Genomic DNA, 18,161 nt, shown 5'->3' with positions numbered 1-18,161 from the left:
CGGGTAGCGGATACAAGACTACAATTCTTTGTTCATTTAACCTTTTTTTTGTCTACTGTAGTTTCCGAGATCCCTGTACTAGTCATCGAAAAAAACGCACCCTGTATATGTATATATAATATATGAAAATTGGCGACATTCTTCTTCGAGAGATTGGTTTATCGGGACTGACAAGAAATGGAAAGCGAATTTTAATCGATCCTTCTGCGAATAATTAGCCCGTAGGTATAACATGCTTTGTATTCAGCTACCTGTAACTGTCGTGGATAGTAACAGTGTGTGCGTATGTGGCTTTATCAATTTATTAGTCATTTTCTTCAATCTTTTTAAGTAATTTTGTAAATATCACATTTTAAACATAGAAATAATACTTTTCATACTGTTTTACCAGTTGTATGCAACCCCCAGAGATATGCCGCCAATTTTAACTCGCCCATAACGTATACAACTTTATAAGACGGCGCTAAGTGTTACGTAATGTATATTCAATACATTACTAATTGTTAATCTGCAACGTGTCCCAATGATCAGAGCTAATACTTAATAAACACCTATAATAGACTCGCCTTCAACAAAGAAAAAATGTATAACTAAAGCCGCTTTCTTCGGGCATTAAAGACGTGAAAATGGCTGTAACTTTATTTAAAATGTGCTAGATTTCCCACTTTCTAACTTACATTATCCTTTTCATCAGAAGTCAAACTAGACTTTAATTCAACGCGGTGCCATTAGATTTATTCCTAGTTCCTTTATAATCTGAATCTTGACGTAATTTAAAAAACTAAACAAATTCGTTACTGGACATTTCAACTAAGTTAAACCATAGGATTGCTCTCCTTTCATTTGGCAAGAAAAAATCTATCACTTGGTTGTTGTGCAAATGCTTCGCTTTCTTATCTTCACTATTAAAAAATGTAGATGCAATTACATGTAGGATGTCTAATTTGCTACTCGTTATTTATTAGCGTCCACTACTGTTTACCCATTCGGTGAATATACCAGTTCGGTGAACTGACTTAGGAGCAGTTGATCATTTCAATATTGTAACCAAAACAATCTTTTACAATAGAGTAAACCTCTGTAGTGTTGTTAAATTCAAAGAAGTATCTTGAAGCAAGAATATACGATATTAAGACTGACCCAAATAGAAGTGTTGTTTCGAGGAACTGTGTAAGAATTAGCATATGAATGAATTCTAAGGACGGTCGTCCAGTTAGATAAGCGAGTCAGATTTGTCTTGTGTGCTTATATAGACAACTAGTAGACTCGAACTTTGCGCTTCTGTGCACATGCAAAAAAAATTGTAAAAATAATATCAATAAATTGCGATTCGTTTCGTTGCGCCCGCTATATTTTAGTGGACACATCTTACCATCTACGAAAAGAAAAACCTCTGTGCACTTTCAAATTCAATAAATTATTCCCATATTGGGCCGAGATTTTTAGCGCTTCTCTGGATGAACCAGAATAGGAAAATCAAAACCCATTAAATAACTAAATACTGACCATTTTCTATGATTTTATGGAAAACATAGCCAATATCGCCGCGCATATTTTCTGTGCATTAGTTTCATCGGGATACATTTGCATTGCTTGTATAACTTGTTCTTCCGGAAATATTGCTGCTAAATGATAGTGCAGTTTTCTTCGAGCATCTTCTTGCGATCCAATCGGATTCCATTGGCCAGGCCACACGTTCAGCTGAGAATCAGAACAACTGGACATGCGGTGCATATGGCCAACTGATGGTGTTTGCTGAAATGCATCAGAATAGTAAATTTTATACATCGAATCATACTGTTTGCGCCAAATAAACAAAAATTGCTCAAACCAGTGGCGTGTGTACCTATAAATAATATAAAATACGCCTATCAGTTTTTTTCTTAAAATTTTTGATTTCGTTGTTCATAATGGAAAAGAAAAAACTTTTTTTGGGCTCACTTGGCGAGTCGAAAAAATTATTGAACATTTTTGTTCGAAAATTTCTAGAAGCACTATCATTTATCAGTTACAAAAAAATAACAGTTATCAGTTGCAAATCGAATTTCAACTCTGTTTTTAAGTATTATTTTGAAATGGTCCCATGTTGAGAATTGCATTGACGATACCATAATTAGTATATTAAAGATCCCACTGTCATTTTCAATACCCAAAATGAGAATTTGGTGTACAGAGAATGTTTCAGTTTATGTATTAGACAACTTTCATATAGAAATTAATAATGTTAATGTTGATAACTTACTCCATGTTGTGGTCCGTGCAATCCCGACCATCCAGCAGCCTGAGTATTTTGGGCACTCCTGTAAGAATCTGGAGCACTCGCAATCCTAGTTACACCCTGGTGAACTTCCCACCCGGAAGAACCCAAGTATCCACCGGAAGTACCAACGGGGCCGGGACTTAATGGTGCGAAGCGTCTAGAAGCTAATCGAGGATCGGCTCCTGGGTTCAACGTTAATTGTCTGGCAAGTTTTCTGTGGAGGTTCTCGGAAGATGGCGTTTGGTAAGAAAAATTACTCATAGTGTCCTTTTCAGGAGTCGATTGGAATCCGAAATTGTCAGTTATAGGTTGATATTGGCCGGATTGGGTGATTACTCCTACGTTGTCTACGCTGCGGGACTTTGAAACTATTGTGTGTTGCGGTTCTTTAGGAGGTGGAACATTCGATCGCGTACGGCCTAGAGGATTCTTGCGAACATCGGAACCTAAACGATATCAAATACATTTTCATATTCAGTAGGGTGCCAATATTTTTTAAGTGTTTGTTCAATTTGGGAACCAGTTATTCGACTCCCAAGAAAGCAGGAAAATGTTTATTTCGGTATTTCGTTTTTGGGAAACTACCTATGAATAACCGTTGGAGTTTTGATGAATGGCCTGCAATTGCCCAACAACAATCTCGAAAAAGGTTCAAATCAAATCTTAAAAGGTTTGATCAAACTTGTAGCCTGAACCAAATGGAGAGATACGTTTTCAATAGAAAGCAATTGAACAATAATTGTCCAGAAAAGCGAATAAAGCAATCGACAGTTAGTACATGCAAGTGCAATAACTGTTATGTGATCAATCTAATGTCGGTCCAGATTGGGGGCTGCGGTTTTGTAAGTGCAAACAATCTACTAATCCAGTTGAAAATATAATAATGAATATTTCCTCGGGCGCGTCAACTTTAACATTAAATGAAAAAGCGATCGAAGAACAAGAGTATCGCCAACATTGCAACTACTGGGCTACAGAAAACCTTCAATAGATGAGGGTTTATGTGTAATATCTACAGAACATTAATCTACGTACCGGAATGGCAAGAATTAAAGCTTTTTCGAAGATAATCTACATTGTTTCAGCTAATTTAAGTGTTTACTGAAATATTTGTTCCTCTAGTGAGCAAGTCATATCCATCAGTTTCAACAAAATGAAGTTTTTACTGTAATATCAACCTAACTCACCATCTTTATTTTCTCTGGCTTGTAAATGGCGCTGTGCGTGTTCAGATAATCGCTCGGTAACGCTCTTATGTGGTAAGGGTCCCCGTTCCGGATGGTGATATTTACATTTGTTGCCATAAGTACATTTTTTGCCATACGGACATGGTGGTGGTGGTAAAGTTCCCGACACATCACCCTAAAAAGCAGAAATTTGCAATTTTTAACAATCAATCACCGCATTATGATTATTGCAAAATTACCTTTCTAGGCTGTCTGCGCAAAAAATTATCTAATGTTGGTCCAGCTCTGCCTAGCGGATCATCGGGAGGCATAAAATGGTCATTTACAAAAGAGTACATTAAAACTCTTTCCTCCACTACTTTCCTGAACTCCGTGCTTTCTTGGCAAAGATCCCTAATAAACAAGTCAAGGTTCGTCCCATGAAACGCAACAAAAGTTCAGATTCAAACCTGTAATTATCATTGCTCACAACAATTCCGTCAGTCTGCGATGCAAGCTTTAAAATATATCGGTCATCGTAGCAAACCATCCGTTTTCCACCAACTAGTCGCGAGGGTGTGAAAACCAACAGCCTGTCTCTTTCCAGTTCAGCCAAAATGTCTTGTTCTCTCACCGGGTTGTCCGGACGAGGGGCTTCTTTCCGCCATTTCGGCACGAATACTGTTATATCTTTATGTCCACGAACCTACAAAAATACAAAATATGTCATATACAAGCAAGGATGGATTTAACAGCGTAGCAAGCAGGTATTTAAATAAACCAAGTCGCGGCTAAAAGTGCTAACAAATGAAGCCAAATATATTTGGGTTTTTCTCTACGGGGTGATTCACCTCTCAATCGGATAAAAATTACTGTTACCATTAAATTGTTGACTAATAAAACATGGCAATGAAACAAGTCCTTTTTTCAGGAAAATATGCTATTTATGAATTATTGTTATTCAAATTAAAAATATCAGAGTGGTTCTGCTCTTGGTAGTCGGGAATAACAGACTACGGTCTCACTAGAGAACGTTTTGGACGGCCACAATACTCAACGACTCACAATCTTCAGGCGCGTTATGTTTTATTATGTTTATTGGTATCCGCTCCATTTTTCAGCATTAAAAAATAGATGGATAAACTTAAAAGGCGAAAACTTAGTTGGCATGAACGACCTACCTTAAACCAATCAACACATATCTTAATTCCGCGGCATGAAAAAATTTCCTTGTTACCATGGCTCATAGCAACATTACTACCATCTATAACGATGGGTCTTAACGTTGATGGGCCAGTTTCGAGAAGTTCAAACCTAAAAAAAAACAATTTCCTAGTGTACTAATATACCAAAAACTTCGAAAAAAGCAGCTTCATGTTTGAGTCGATTTTGTCACTCAAAAAAAAAGCTTGCAAATCTAAAACTTCCTGAAATCACGACTTTTTTGAGAAAACTGACCACATTTTCTTATCGATGGTTCACTTTCTGAAAAGGCCATTTAGTTCTCTCTGGAATGATGTAAGCATGAGCGTTCTTGCTCATTTTGCTTTCGAGAAATGAGCAATGACAATAATAAATAATCTAACTAATTCCAGGGCATTTAACACTCAAAGCTGTACCGGTTGAAACACACTTACCTATCTAACAGTCCTAACTCACTAACGAGACTTTCAGTTGGGCTGCTATCACAAGAGCCACCTTTTTGGGCACCTAATTTAATTAATTCCGCCAAAAGTTCGTTTTGTGTCGGAGACGAACCCAGCTTCTGCAGGGCCGCCTGCACGTGTTTCTCTGTGTAGCCCAATTTAAGAGCAAACTCCACTCTGCAAATATACAAAACGAATAAATGATAACCACCAATAAATATAGATTGTCCCACTGGGAACCACCGCGATCGATATATGGATATATCGTCACTATGTGAACGAGCTTTTACATAGCTTATATATCATGATATATAAGTTGTGTCTTTACCATACCTGGCGTTATAACCTGGAGCGGTTCCCTGTACTCCTTGCACATATTCGGCATATTCGGCAGCTAAAGTATCACTGGTAGTCCGTGAAACGTCCTGATGACTACCGCACAATTGTCCCTGGCTACCCTCGTAGGCTTCGCAATCCGAATCATAACTAGAATCCTCGCCGGTGGCGGAACCTTTCGAGATATTGCACCCATCCAGACAGATGTCGTCTATGTATTTCTGAAATACGAACATAATGATATTTAATCAAACAAATTAGGTACATTTTGCTCGAGATAATAAAAAGTCGGTATGAGAATCAAGGACCCGGACCGAAACGAAATAACTGTTCCGTTCCGGTTTCGGTCCAAGGCAAAATTTAAAATTTCGGTTCCGTTACGGTTCCGGTTTAGAAAATAATTTCCAATTCGGTTCCGTTCCGGTTCCGTTTTTTTTCTGTTTATTTCGGTTCCAAATTCTATATATAACAACGAACGAAGACAATGATACTGTAATTAGGAATCCCAATATCTTTTTCCTTGCTTGTTGTATTATACAAGATAGAAGATGCGCAAACGATCCACTGCTTCATACGGTACTTCGGCTGGTTGTATGATAGGGGGTAGGAGTGTAGGAGGACTAACAACCCCACACAAGGATTGAAATTCAGGTAACATTAAATGGAATAACATTGCAATAAAGACTCCCATATAAAAATTAATTTAATCGTTGTATTTTTGAAAAGTGATTTGTCAATGAATTTTCTGACTTTAGCGCTTTTCTTTCCTTTCCGTTTTCTAGAAAGATCATGAGAGATTAATGATTAAGAAAAAACTTATTGTTTCCAAAGTATTTCAATAGATCAAGCCGCATTTAAGATTTATGGAACATTTTAGGAACAAAGAAATACAAGCAAATTAAATTAATTAAATTAACACAAATAACTAGCTTACATTACAAAGATAACATAGTTCGTCTTCATAATAAACAATTCAAGGAGGTTACTTCATCTTTTAACGGTAATAAACTGCTTTAAACTGCCCTAATAATCACGACAAATCTATCTACTAATCTGAAGAATAAATGCATTATTTTCAGTCGTGATATACTAAAAGTTATCATCATCAGAATAGTACACACTAGTGGTGTGAGTTTTGATTACTTTTGAATACTCGTCACGAATTTCTCAGATTTTTTAAGTTAATTTTTTTCCTATTTTTTCCGTACTCCTAAGCCCAGACAAAACATCCCGAGGAATTACGCCAATTTTGAATCACTCTGTATAGTATAAGGTACAAAAGTATCGAACTCTTAATATCAACTTTTGAAATGTAATACACTGTCTGAATCAAAGCTCTTGTTCTTGGACAAAATTTACTAATAAGATAAGCAAAAAAATGAAGACTTGCGGCCCAGTGCATATATGTATTATTATATTTGATTTCATCGCCCTAAGCTAGATGGTCATTTTAAGGCAGACAGAAGTTTCTGCTAGGTTGAAGTATTTATCTGTTTCTATAAATACTATTATGTCTAGACAGTTTGAGCACGTTTAAAGCAAACTTTCACATACTTAAAAAGCTTGCCTACTCTTATAAGCAATTTAATTAATTCCGTGTGGCAGAAAAGTTTCCAACTACATAATTCGAAATTTCCAATTACGAAGTAGGATTCCAATAAACAATACCAAGAACAGCATAATGAAGAATATGTTAGTGAACTCTATTATAGATATTCTTGACTGCTACCAGTAAATACATATTTCCAAAAATTCCTACACACCTGTATTAATCGGTTATTGTGCGGGTTGTTGCGATAATTAATGATGATCATTGGGTAACGAGATTAGTGCTTTATTCGACCAACATTTGCTTGTAAATTGGAAGGAAATATAAAGTAATGATTTAATATAATTGGTTTCTGAACCTTTGCACAAACATACACACGTACAAGAAACGTAAAAATAATCCGAAATTGATGGAAAGTAACAGAGTCGTGTAAAACTAATGTGAATATAGTCCCTTATCCCCATCAAAATAAATGAGGCCAATTTTGAATCACCGCAACTTAAAATATTCGAGCTATTTAATTGAAATTGAGTTTTTAGTAAAAGCTAAACTAAACGATTGTAAGTAATAGCGATAATTTATACTACGCACACTTTGCAGTTTCTGAACAATTTATTAAAATCGACAAAAACCAGTTGTTTTATGTACTTAGTTATTCATATTCCTAACTATACCTCTATTCTAGTAGACTAATTACTTGCATTAAATACACTCGATTGCAAGTAGTTGAAAGTATTTATTTCTCTCAATTAACCTCGCCGAAAGTAAATCCGATACCCGGAACTGCAAAATATGTTCGAGATTTGTGAAATCGATTTACTTAAATACAAACAACGGAAAAATTATCGGAATATCAATTGCGCATTAAATCAATTAATAAGAATAGCGGTTTTGCTCGATCGGTTTGTATAAATATAAGAGGTATGCAGCAAAAAAATTAACTTTTCATTAGAATTAGTTCAAATAATTCCGACCTGAAAAAAACATTAATTTAAGTTTAAAACGTTTCAAAAATCGTTTTTTATCATTATTAAATGCTATTATGTACTTATTACTACGTAGTAAATTCGTATACTACTTTCGGCATATTTTAATCATATTTAGGCCCACAAAATCACTCGGGGTCCAAGCGATAGAAATGGTTCATATTTAACATACCTAATAGTTTAAATAACAGTTCCCGACATGTAACCTGTTAAAGCTCGTTCACACGGTGACATTAATGTCGTTACGTGAATTCCGCATCAATCTCATGTGACATTTCTTGAAGGTTCTCAATCTTTGGCGCGATATTTCCATGTGGTTTGATTTTAAATTAATAAATAATGTTCCCTTTTGATTTGATTACATTTCTGGAATACTACCAATCATACCCATGTCTATGGGATAAATCAATTGCCGATTAAAAGAATAGACAAAAACTTTCCCTTAGTAGAGTTGCTGATGCCCCTAGTTTGTTTCTACGCATAATCCACTCTCATCCATACTAGTTCTTTAAATTTTCGCCTCAATTTAGAAATAGTTACTTCTTCTAACACATCCGCTACTGCAGACAGGAGTTCCGTCATTTTGACAAGACTATGTCGCGACACAATGTGTTGGTGAGTGTGAGCGCCTAGTTCAATGACATGGAATGTCGAAAGCTGTCACGGAATTAAATGTCACGACATCGATGTCACCGTCTGAACAACCCTTTACCGCAGTAATAGTTACGGAAATAACTATGGTTATTTTTGTCACTGTAGTCGTTAAGTAAGTAAGTGCGTAACTCTAAACTCTGACCCATATTTTGTTTTTACTTTCAGAAAATAATCCTTTCAGTTTCTAGTTAATTTGGTTTAGTCAATATTTATTTCTTTAATAAACAAAATCATTATTTGTTATTATTACTACCATCACCATTACGAATTTTGAATACAAGTTTATAAAGTAACCAGTATCAATTGCCACTAGAAAGGATTCCTACATCAGATCCAAATATGAGAACCAAATAAGATCTAAGATCCAACGTAAATTTACAACTGTAAAGTTCTGTGATAAAACGATTGCGAGTTTACATGTACACATGCATGATATAACTTATCATTGATTTAGCCATTCAATTGAAAAACAGAATTTTTAAACATTGAATTTATAGTTTAATCAGTAAAAAGGTATTTTTTCATGTTTACTTTTAAATTCTACCTCTAACATTACTGGTGCTCACGTAATTTTATAAAGTATGTTTTATAAAGGCACTGTAATATATGCTATTAAGCCATATTTTCTTCTATTTCTTTGTATTTAAACAAATTCCGTTTCTATATTTTATTCATGAAAAACCACGACAACTAAACATCGAAGCGAACTTTTAATGACAAACAAAATTAAAAAAATTAAAAACCTCTAGGCAATATTCTTAGAGGCATAGAGGCACAAAACGAAGAAGAAATTTTTTTTCACACTTAAAAAGTATCCTACATATTTTACAAACATGAAAGTTATATTTTGTTTTAACGTCTGCAATTTTATTATTGCTGCATAGATGTAATAAATAAAATTGTTTCTTATACATTTTTTAATAGTTTGAAGCGCAATTAAGCATTTGAGTCAAACGCAAATATTATTTAGCGCACGTCGAACTCGTCGTTCTATTTACACAAATGATACCCGTGAAGTTGCTACTTGAATTCAATGAAATCATTGGCTGTTGCGTCAGAAAATATGTTTAAAACCTGAAATTTACCCAAATGGGGGACGGGGAACTAAAAACTTCAGCATAATATGATGGTCCTTGGTTTTGTACAAGAACATTACACATGCAGATTTAATGGAACCTGTAACGTGGATAAAAAGGATGTACTAACCTCGCCAAAAGTAACAGTCATATCCAGACAAATCGGGTCCAATAATTGTAAGCACATCTAATCCTGGGATTTCTATATTAACCAATGACATCAAGCATGTATTTTAAAACAATTGCCGACCGAAACAATCGTATTTCAATAACGACACATATAGCGCGATCACTTAAATAATTAAAATAAATAATAACTGTTCACATTAAACCAAAAATCTAAACAATACACAATGAATCGACCGGTATCTATTAGAGCTAATAATAATCGGCTTCTTGCAAAACGCGGATTGAGATCCGGTATCCTTCTCACTGAATGCCTGCAGTATAAGATAATTAGTAAGCACACCAATTATGACTTTAAATCACTGATTAACGTTTGTGGTTGGAATTAAATATGGTAATTTCAAGTAGGTAGTGGATGAACGTCACATATTTTATATTATCACAAAACACAAACGCGACGAACCGATCTACAAACTTGCAGCACGGAGAAACGTCGAATCTGTTAAAGAAACCACGAATAGTGGCGAAGAAAATGAAGATCCGGATAGCAAACCGGATGTAAAAGAGAAAGAGAAGCGCGTAGCCTTCTACAGGCCATTGAAATTGTGTAAATTTTCGGCGAGCGGACGGCACGGTGCTAAGCAAGGTGAACCAAACCGCGAGTTTCACTTCACTCGATAGCCGATATTCGACAACAAATGAATGAAAATATGAACCGGACCTGAGAGCGCTTCGATTGGTTACAGACAGTGCAATTTCGAACCGAAGACAATAATTATCATCGTTCTGCTGCGTATCCAACGATTTTAAGCAGTTAACACGTTACGATAAACCGACAAACAATAAAGCTTGAAAAATGAATATACATATAACAGAAACCTATGTTATACTTGTTTTGGATAATGATAACGATTAGTTTGCTTTGTACCTATAGTGACGTCTATACCATTCACATTACGTGAATTATGTGGATTTATGCGTAAAGCCCGTGTCGCATGCATCCGTTTGTACGATGATACGATGGTACGAAAGTGTTTCTATTGGTTGGAGATCTGTCAATTCGTCCGCCGTCGTACGAACTGACAGATCTCCAACCAATAGAAACACTTTCGTACCATCCTATCATCGTACAAACGGATGCACGGGACACGAGCTTAAAGCCCAAAACTCTACTCCCAAAAAAGTAGCAAATCACCTTAAAACGGAATATATTTAAGCAGCGCAGGAGAAGAATAAAACCGCATTCAATTGCGTATATTCATTAGGGCCACTCTTTTTACCACTGTTGAAAAAGCGTATTTACATTGATAAATCCTTATTTTTCCCTTAATTTAGAATCTCTTGATCAATATCTATCCGATTGTTTATCCATTTTTCAGAAAAGCCCGAGAATATTTCTATCGTAGTTACTTTATTGGCGGTCTTCCAAAAATCACGTACCGAAATTAACATCCGCAAACATCAAACTTATTTTCAATAATTTAGTTGGTATACCAAATATCAATAAGACGCACAATCTAATCCGAGTTCCAACGACTAAACGAAAATCAGAAATAATAACAATTACAACAATCGTTCTTCCAATTAGATAAAACGACATCAACGATAAAACAACATTTGAACGAAGATCCGGGATCCCACTTAAAATGAAAAATTCGTCGTTTACATTACGTCTATATCCGGGAGCAACATATATTGGAATCTAGACTGTTTGTATGCCAGCAGCGCTAGTAAAAATGGAGACAAACGTATCCATAATGCTAATAAAAATCGACATTTACTAATCTGATTAACACACATTTAAATATTCGGGACAAATAAAAATATTCTACAAAAACATAAGACATATTATAAAGAATTATCAGTTTCGTTGTGTGCTCAATTTACACCACTTAACACACAATTAAAATGAGCCTTACAATTCGATTCTGCAGTAATGTAGCTAATTAATTGTATTTTATTTTACCCCTTACCGGTGGGAGAGATGGACCAAATATTATTTAAATACTTTTTGCATTTGGCAACATCTCCGCCGGTTTAATAGAGAAATAATCAGGCAAACTGAAAGAATACCTACTACTTTTCCAAACAACCATCAATTTCAGTCGATATTTTTAAACCTAAAGCTCGTAAAGCCAGTGTCCCATGCATCCGTTTGTACGATGATGCGATGGTACGAAAGTGTTTCTATTGGTTGGAGATCTGTCAATTCGTACGACGGACGAATAATTTGAAAAAAGTGGTCCAACTATCCCTGCTTTACCCTACAGTTACTGAAGCCTTGATATTTAAGAAGCAACAGATATTTACGTAATGTTAATGAGGCAGATTACGTTGAAAAACATTGTTGCCATTCTTCTGATCTACTTTTTGGCAAATATCTCAGTTTTTGATCAGAATTATTTTTTTTACTATTTTCCTTGTACTCCCTAACCACCCCTAGAACACCGACGCCAATTTTGAATTACCCTGTATACATTTTAAAAGCTTTGAAAAAATAAGTCAATTTTGCTGCAACCAGTCCCGGCATCCTTTACTTCGAAAAACCTCTATTTTAAAGGAAGCCAGCATGATTTTGTAAAATTTGCAAGACTGAGCGGTCTTTCTTGCGTCAATCAAGTACGATAGTCAGGAGCAAAAATTACATGTTGTGTTACTTATATCGCTCGCTTGTGGCTATGTGCCTATATGTTGAGAAGTTCATATAATTGAGAAATAAATATACTATAGACGTATAAACGTTTTAACCTTGATAGAGATCTTAAATAACAAAGGGATAATAGGAGTCTTTACATAATGGGCCTATTTCGATGCGAATCTGAGACAAAATAATGGACTAGTACACACAGGTAGTTGGTTAAGTCCTTAAATAGTGTTTTGTCTGTCACCACAAATAAATGGTATTCAACATAGTAATACGCAAAAGGTGTATTAATTTCGTGGAATCATTTGAGGCAGCAAAAACCTTTAAATTTAGTACCTACTTGTCCTCATTTAGAAGTAGACATATATTTCTAGATCAGTTCTTTGACTTACCTGAATCCTAGTAATTAGATCGGCGCTTACGGACCTAGCAATATCTTCGCCACCAGATAATAGAACATTATAAACTACAATATTATCACTAGGCCTGTTTTTTTCTTTTAGCACGGCCGCAAAAAGCACAAGAATCCTCTCCAAGTTTTCAATGAGTAACGAAACGCACTTCGATTTAATTGTCACAGTCCCGATTGCGTTGCCTGACATTTTCGTAAATGCCCATTCTTACATTATGATAGCATTTACGAAAAAATTAAAATGTGTTATTAAATGGGCAAAACTGTGAAAGTTTATTTTGGATATATTTAATCATTTCCGTAATGATGACATTTTTACTATTGACAGATCACACAGCCATCATGCGGGTAACCAACGAACTAGTTGCATAATCAGAAGATTGTCTGCTGAAGAAATCTTGCTTGTTAGACAAAGCGCATTGTAGCATATTTCCATATATAACACCTTATCTAATTTTTATGTTTAGCAGTAGTGGCAACATGTATCAGACACAAATATGTGTGCAGTTAAATACACTATTTTTTTGTTTTATTAATACAAATTGTGCGATTAACCGCTGTCATAAAATGTCAACGCTGCTGGATACGAAAATACGAACCACAAGAAGAGGAACAATATTCGGCGTTAAATATATTTAAAATAATAAAATAGCTGTTATCAGTATTTGAAAATTATAATGCTTGACAAACAATGTATTTTTAATTATAATATAATTTTGTTAAAAATTATTTTCGCATCCTAACTTCATATTAAGTATACATATTGTAAAAAAACCTAACTACGACGTTCTTATAGGTGGCGAGACAAGGATTACTCCATCTCCACGAACAAAAAGCATAGGTATATTTCTTTTGGTGGACTTGTATACCTCTTCATATGTTTCCTCATCAATCTCCACGGTGGTGATTGTTTCTTCGACATCACTAAGAATCATGTTCATGTGTTGATCATAGGCCTGCAAAAACGGAGGCAGTTTGTATTAAACGGTAAATTCAATAAGCACCCAATGTACGCACGTAAACCTTCCAAAAGATAAATTTGTTCAGCAGTACCGACTAGAACTTGTCTTTACTCATGCATAAAATAATCAGTCAATAAGTCAACCGTTTACACACAGGGATCAGCTTAAGTTCATTTAACTGATAATAAGTACATACTTTTATTTCAGAACTTGAGTTATTTTAAAAAACAATTTTTATTTCCAAATATAGCAATTTATTTGGGTCACACAAATGCAGAGCTACTATTGAACTATCTGCATATTAAAGATTACTTATACTCCGTACGCTATAACTATGGTCGCACGTCATCAATCGTGTATCGGTCTTGTTGTCGTACCCGCCATAAATTATATATGTATATAAACATAAATACTCGAAGCAGTATTAAATTATCTCAATGCTGTCTCGCAGATGAACATAAATAATCACCATCGCTTAAAATTAGGTGGCTTTCTAAAGTTCTTTCGCATTTGATTATTGCTTGATGTTCTCCTATGCCCAAAACACAACAAAAAAGACTCGACTTATCACACAAATTTCATGGATAATTGTTTTATTCAAATTTTGCCAGTGATGACGTGCGACCAAAGTTATAGCGTACAGACTAYAGCTTAGGAAAATCCTTAGTTAGCTAATCTATGGGAAAATCTAAAAAGTATGAAACTCATGCAACGCTAAATGATTTATTTCTGTTTATATTTTCATTAATTTTATTAATCTCATTTGAATTTGTRGTGCAARAATTTAGAAGTTYRAAACGATAAAGAMCRCATACTACAAAATTGTTAAGTGTTTTCGAAATAATCGTCTGGCTAGMSCAAAATTTAATGTATATGTACGTGGTCATTTCTCAAAAATATCGAGCTTAAATAKGTTTTGTCAATTCAATCAAWTGAAGATTATTTACGCATCATTACGCATKTTGAATGAAAATTTATAAAATGAGTAACRGGTTAATTTTRTAACAGAATTTGAAAATTATTACCAGARTGGAACTGGAACGTTGAAACCTTTACAAAAAATAAAAGTTTAGCGTACAACTCTAGTTAGCTTAAAGGCAAAATCGGCACAGTTCATGTACAACTGCTTCCTCAGCGCCTGTGACCGAATTTTCAGCGCTTTTGGCTTCGCCCGCTCGATTATTCGGAATACGTCTAAGAAAAACGAGGATTTATGTAAGGTTTAATGTTTGCTGATTACGTGGTAGTTGCCGGCAGTTTAGTATTGATGCATTCAGGAATCGATAGAACAGGTTTGAATAATGCCCCTACTTAAAATACTCTATCCTAAACTCATCGTTTCAGAAATAGAAGGCGTTGCAGGAGGATTTTTTTCTCCCGCACAGCTTTCTTAAGAATATTTTATATTGCGAACTCACATGTAACCTGCCCTTTAGTTCTCGATCATTCCTCATTTTCACATAGATTTTCTCATCTAAACTTAGACGAACTAAATCAAGCGGTTCTTTCACTGTGATAGATGGAATCTAAAAATTGCATCTAATATAAGTATGCTGAATATAAATATTACCATCGGCAGCACTTACAACATCTAACTCATCGGCCATTTTATATGGATTGAAGACACTAGTATTTACTGTTAATATTAAAATTACAAATGCGAAAAATTTCAATTTTTGGCAACCGGTTTGTAGAGGTTATATTTTTTTCTCAGTTTGACAAGTGATTGGCTGGAGACTGTAGCGACCTCTATCCGCCACTTCACAAGCGACAGCTTCAACTAAGAAGAACTAATATATCTCACCCAGCACATCTATGGTCGCTTCGATACAAAATCGACATCCAATAAAAAATTACATTTCATTCCGGTGTTTCATTCCGGTGTCTACCGCATAGATAAACCGGATGAAACGCTGCTTCAACGCCCGCCTATGCTCTGATATCCGATGTTGCCGTTTTTAAGGGATATACCAATTTTGGCAGTAGGTAGTAGGCAACCCTACTACCATGGATACTATTAAGTATGATATTACAAGTTGTAATACTTATTGGAAGAATGCGACAAATCTGTATATAAAGTTATGCAAAAACCACAAAAATTGTTTGTCAAGAAGTTTGTATTATTTGTAACGAATGCAATCACATGAAATTAATGTGGTTGTTGGTTTTATAAGGAAAATCAACCAAAGTGCAAACAAATCCATATTTTAATAGCAAATTTAGATAGCCTCAGCAAAAAATCTGATTTCGAGAGAACCAATTCTTCCAGACACATGCGATGGATCTGAAGCCAAAGAAAAAATTTGTAAGCAATTTAATTATAGTATAAGGTATAATAATATAGTATAAGTACTGTATTAAGTATACTCTCTTATAGTGTAGTATTAAGTATACTATTATAGTAAAAGGAATATATGTAGATTTTATTATATTCTCCCCGATTTTAAATTCCTCGCATGCGTGGTATAGATAAAGAAAGGTAGTGTGGGTTTAAGCGTAGGCGGCAACGTGGGAGATCAGTGCGATTTAGGTCTCGTTTGATTGGCCTCAAACCAGACATATTGCGTCGTTGCCGGCTTGTAAACTTTAACTCATAGTCTTTTCTCATTTCCTTTATTGGCGGTAACAATTCAGAACCACACTCACGTAAAGTGCCGTTTTCGCCCTCATATCGAACAATATCTTTTATTTGAATAAAGGACATAACACGTATCATAAGTTCAGTATAATAAATAAAAATAACCAAAAATAAAAGGCGCCAACTTTATATTTGAAATTTGATGTCTGTGCYATTTTTTAAATTGTCKCGTTATGACGTTTYTAATTTTTCGAAAGCGTACTTTTGTAAGCATATACAAGTGAAACAATCAGTGTTGAAAATTGAAATTGCTGCTTTTACGGTATGGTGTTTGTATAATTTGCATATTTTGAATGACATTTGCGCTATTTAAAAATATCATGTTTTGCTTATGGCAACGTCGGCAAGCGCAGAAAAATAGCCCATTTGAACGACTTTGAGACTGAACTTGTAATAAATTTATAATTTACAACTTGTAAGTAAACTTTAAATTATGATCAATAGTTGTCTATAAACCTACGTAATTCATTTAAAAAACCTGATCRAAAAATGGCGGTTTTTTATTTATTCGAATGAAAAGGTTTTTAAACAATAACTTTAATAATAAAGTATTCATTATATTTGCTAATGCGGGAATTTAGACAACAACACCGCTTTCTGACGTCGATGGTTGATGATACAATGAATATTGTACATTGTATCATGTCGATGGTTGTACCTGCAGGCGTTGTTGCCACACACATTTGTGCAAAGAAGCAGTTATTTTTTTATTTTCAGCTTAGTAAATATGCGTTTTATCGGAAAGTATTTCGTCTTAACCACAAGGGAAATAGATATTAAGTTAATTTTCGTTCATATTTTCACATTATTGAATGTAATTGTAGCTTATCTAGAGTTTTGAATCGAAAAATTTGAATTATAGATTGAACGTCAAATGCCCTCTATGATTGCGCTCGAACAAGAATTCTTGGCAAAGCTAACCAACGAACGTGGAATGAATTACAACGGTAAATGGCGGACATGTTGTTAGCAGTGTTATCGTGCTGAAGACTTCGTGTGGTTTTCAGTTGTTTTCCAAAGATTTAGTTATCCGTAAGTACCCGTTTTCATTAAAATTTCGGGATTTTGCATGATTAGTGATAATACTGTTGGCTTGGCGGTTCGCGAACATGTCCAAGGGTAGGGAGCTTCGTCGCGGTGATTCGGACAATTTTGTGGAAGGGGTGCCCATGTGTGTTCATCCCCACAATCTTTAGGAAAGTGGTGGTGGATTTCCTCCACCATTTCCCAAAAGTGGGGCATCGGCATCGCCTCGGATTCATCTTGGGGATTCGGGGTTTTGATGTTTTTGAGTTTCCTGCGTAAATCGGGTGAACGACCCGTCGCCAAGCTCGCAGTTTTTTGTTTTGGCAGCCATTTTATTGCTAATTGCATATTACGTGAAAATATTTCCCCAAGTATCTCATTCTTAAATAAAACCTCTGCTAAGCACTTCATCATATGAGAATTTCTAATATTAAACTGGAGATTATCTTGGGTCGTTGTTGATCCCGACACTGCAACGGCACTTGGTGTGCAACTTTTATATTACCTTATACTTAAATTCTCTAACTATTAAACGTTTTTCGCTTGAACGGCCATGGACAGTTTAGATATAATGCAAAATTGCTCATGTATTTTTTACAAAAACTTGTTTGAATATTCTACGCATTGGATGAGCTCTACATAATAATAATAATATTGCTTTGCTTTATTTCAAATCATGG

General features: G+C 35.0%; 3 protein-coding genes across 8 annotated transcripts in view; 1 reads left to right on the top strand and 2 right to left on the bottom strand.

Moving 5' to 3' along the window:
• Nucleotides 1-769: 769 nt before the first annotated feature.
• On the bottom strand, nucleotides 770-13,181 carry LOC109544517 (endoribonuclease ZC3H12A). Of its 2 annotated transcripts, none has more exons than XM_019914760.2 (9): nucleotides 12,836-13,181; nucleotides 5,406-5,629; nucleotides 5,064-5,249; nucleotides 4,608-4,740; nucleotides 3,897-4,132; nucleotides 3,687-3,840; nucleotides 3,448-3,622; nucleotides 2,243-2,706; nucleotides 770-1,755 (listed from the first exon to the last, which is right to left on the bottom strand). In XM_019914760.2, exons 1-9 carry the CDS (start codon nucleotides 13,043-13,045, stop codon nucleotides 1,513-1,515), a joined length of 2,025 nt encoding a protein of 674 aa, XP_019770319.2. In that variant the 5' UTR covers nucleotides 13,046-13,181; the 3' UTR covers nucleotides 770-1,512. The 2 variants fall into 2 exon arrangements, with proteins under 2 accessions (XP_019770319.2, XP_019770321.2); XM_019914762.2 differs by lacking the exon at nucleotides 12,836-13,181 and adding an exon at nucleotides 9,804-10,762.
• A 361-nt stretch (nucleotides 13,182-13,542) lies between these two features.
• LOC109544686 (U6 snRNA-associated Sm-like protein LSm3) overlaps nucleotides 13,543-18,161 on the bottom strand; it is a 22,959-nt gene continuing 18,340 nt past the window's right edge. Inside the window, exons 1-3 of one of the 2 annotated variants that reach the window (XM_019915008.2) lie at nucleotides 15,404-15,859; nucleotides 15,236-15,343; nucleotides 13,543-13,811 (exon numbers count right to left, since the gene is read on the bottom strand). In XM_019915008.2, the coding sequence (XP_019770567.1) occupies nucleotides 13,635-13,811; nucleotides 15,236-15,343; nucleotides 15,404-15,424 (306 nt within the window). In that variant the 5' untranslated portion in view covers nucleotides 15,425-15,859 and the 3' untranslated portion in view covers nucleotides 13,543-13,634. Of the gene's footprint in view, nucleotides 13,812-15,235; nucleotides 15,344-15,403; nucleotides 15,860-18,161 lie in introns of those variants that run through there. The other variant, XM_048664089.1, reaches the window with a different exon arrangement.
• Nucleotides 17,155-18,161, top strand: part of LOC109544559 (zinc finger protein 853) — an 18,097-nt gene continuing 17,090 nt past the window's right edge. For all 4 annotated transcript variants that reach the window (XM_019914832.2, XM_019914830.2, XM_048664088.1 and 1 more), the window contains exon 1: nucleotides 17,155-17,487. The gene's annotated coding sequence lies outside the window, so the exon portion shown is untranslated. The remainder of the gene's footprint in view (nucleotides 17,488-18,161) is intronic.

Source organism: Dendroctonus ponderosae, unplaced genomic scaffold, assembly GCF_020466585.1.
Source record: "Dendroctonus ponderosae isolate FM_Combo_2020 unplaced genomic scaffold, Dpon_F_20191213v2 Dpon_F_20191213_2, whole genome shotgun sequence".
In the NCBI taxonomy this organism is placed as follows: domain Eukaryota; kingdom Metazoa; phylum Arthropoda; class Insecta; order Coleoptera; family Curculionidae; genus Dendroctonus; species Dendroctonus ponderosae.
The sequence above is the reverse complement of the archived record's forward strand: the minus strand, read 5'-3'. Positions and strand labels throughout refer to the sequence as shown.

What these genes read in the sequence shown, in the direction of transcription:
- LOC109544517 (XM_019914760.2), bottom strand. Translation starts at nt 13,045, where the DNA reads ATGTCAGGCAACGCAATCGGGACTGTGACAATTAAATCGAAGTGCGTT. An exon ending in TATGTGTTGATTGGTTTAAG is followed by an intron (nt 4,133 to 4,607) that starts GTAGGTCGTTCA and finishes GTATTTTTGTAG; the next exon opens with GTTCGTGGACATAAAGATAT. An exon ending in GTGAGCAATGATAATTACAG is followed by an intron (nt 3,841 to 3,896) that starts GTTTGAATCTGA and finishes CTTGTTTATTAG; the next exon opens with GGATCTTTGCCAAGAAAGCA.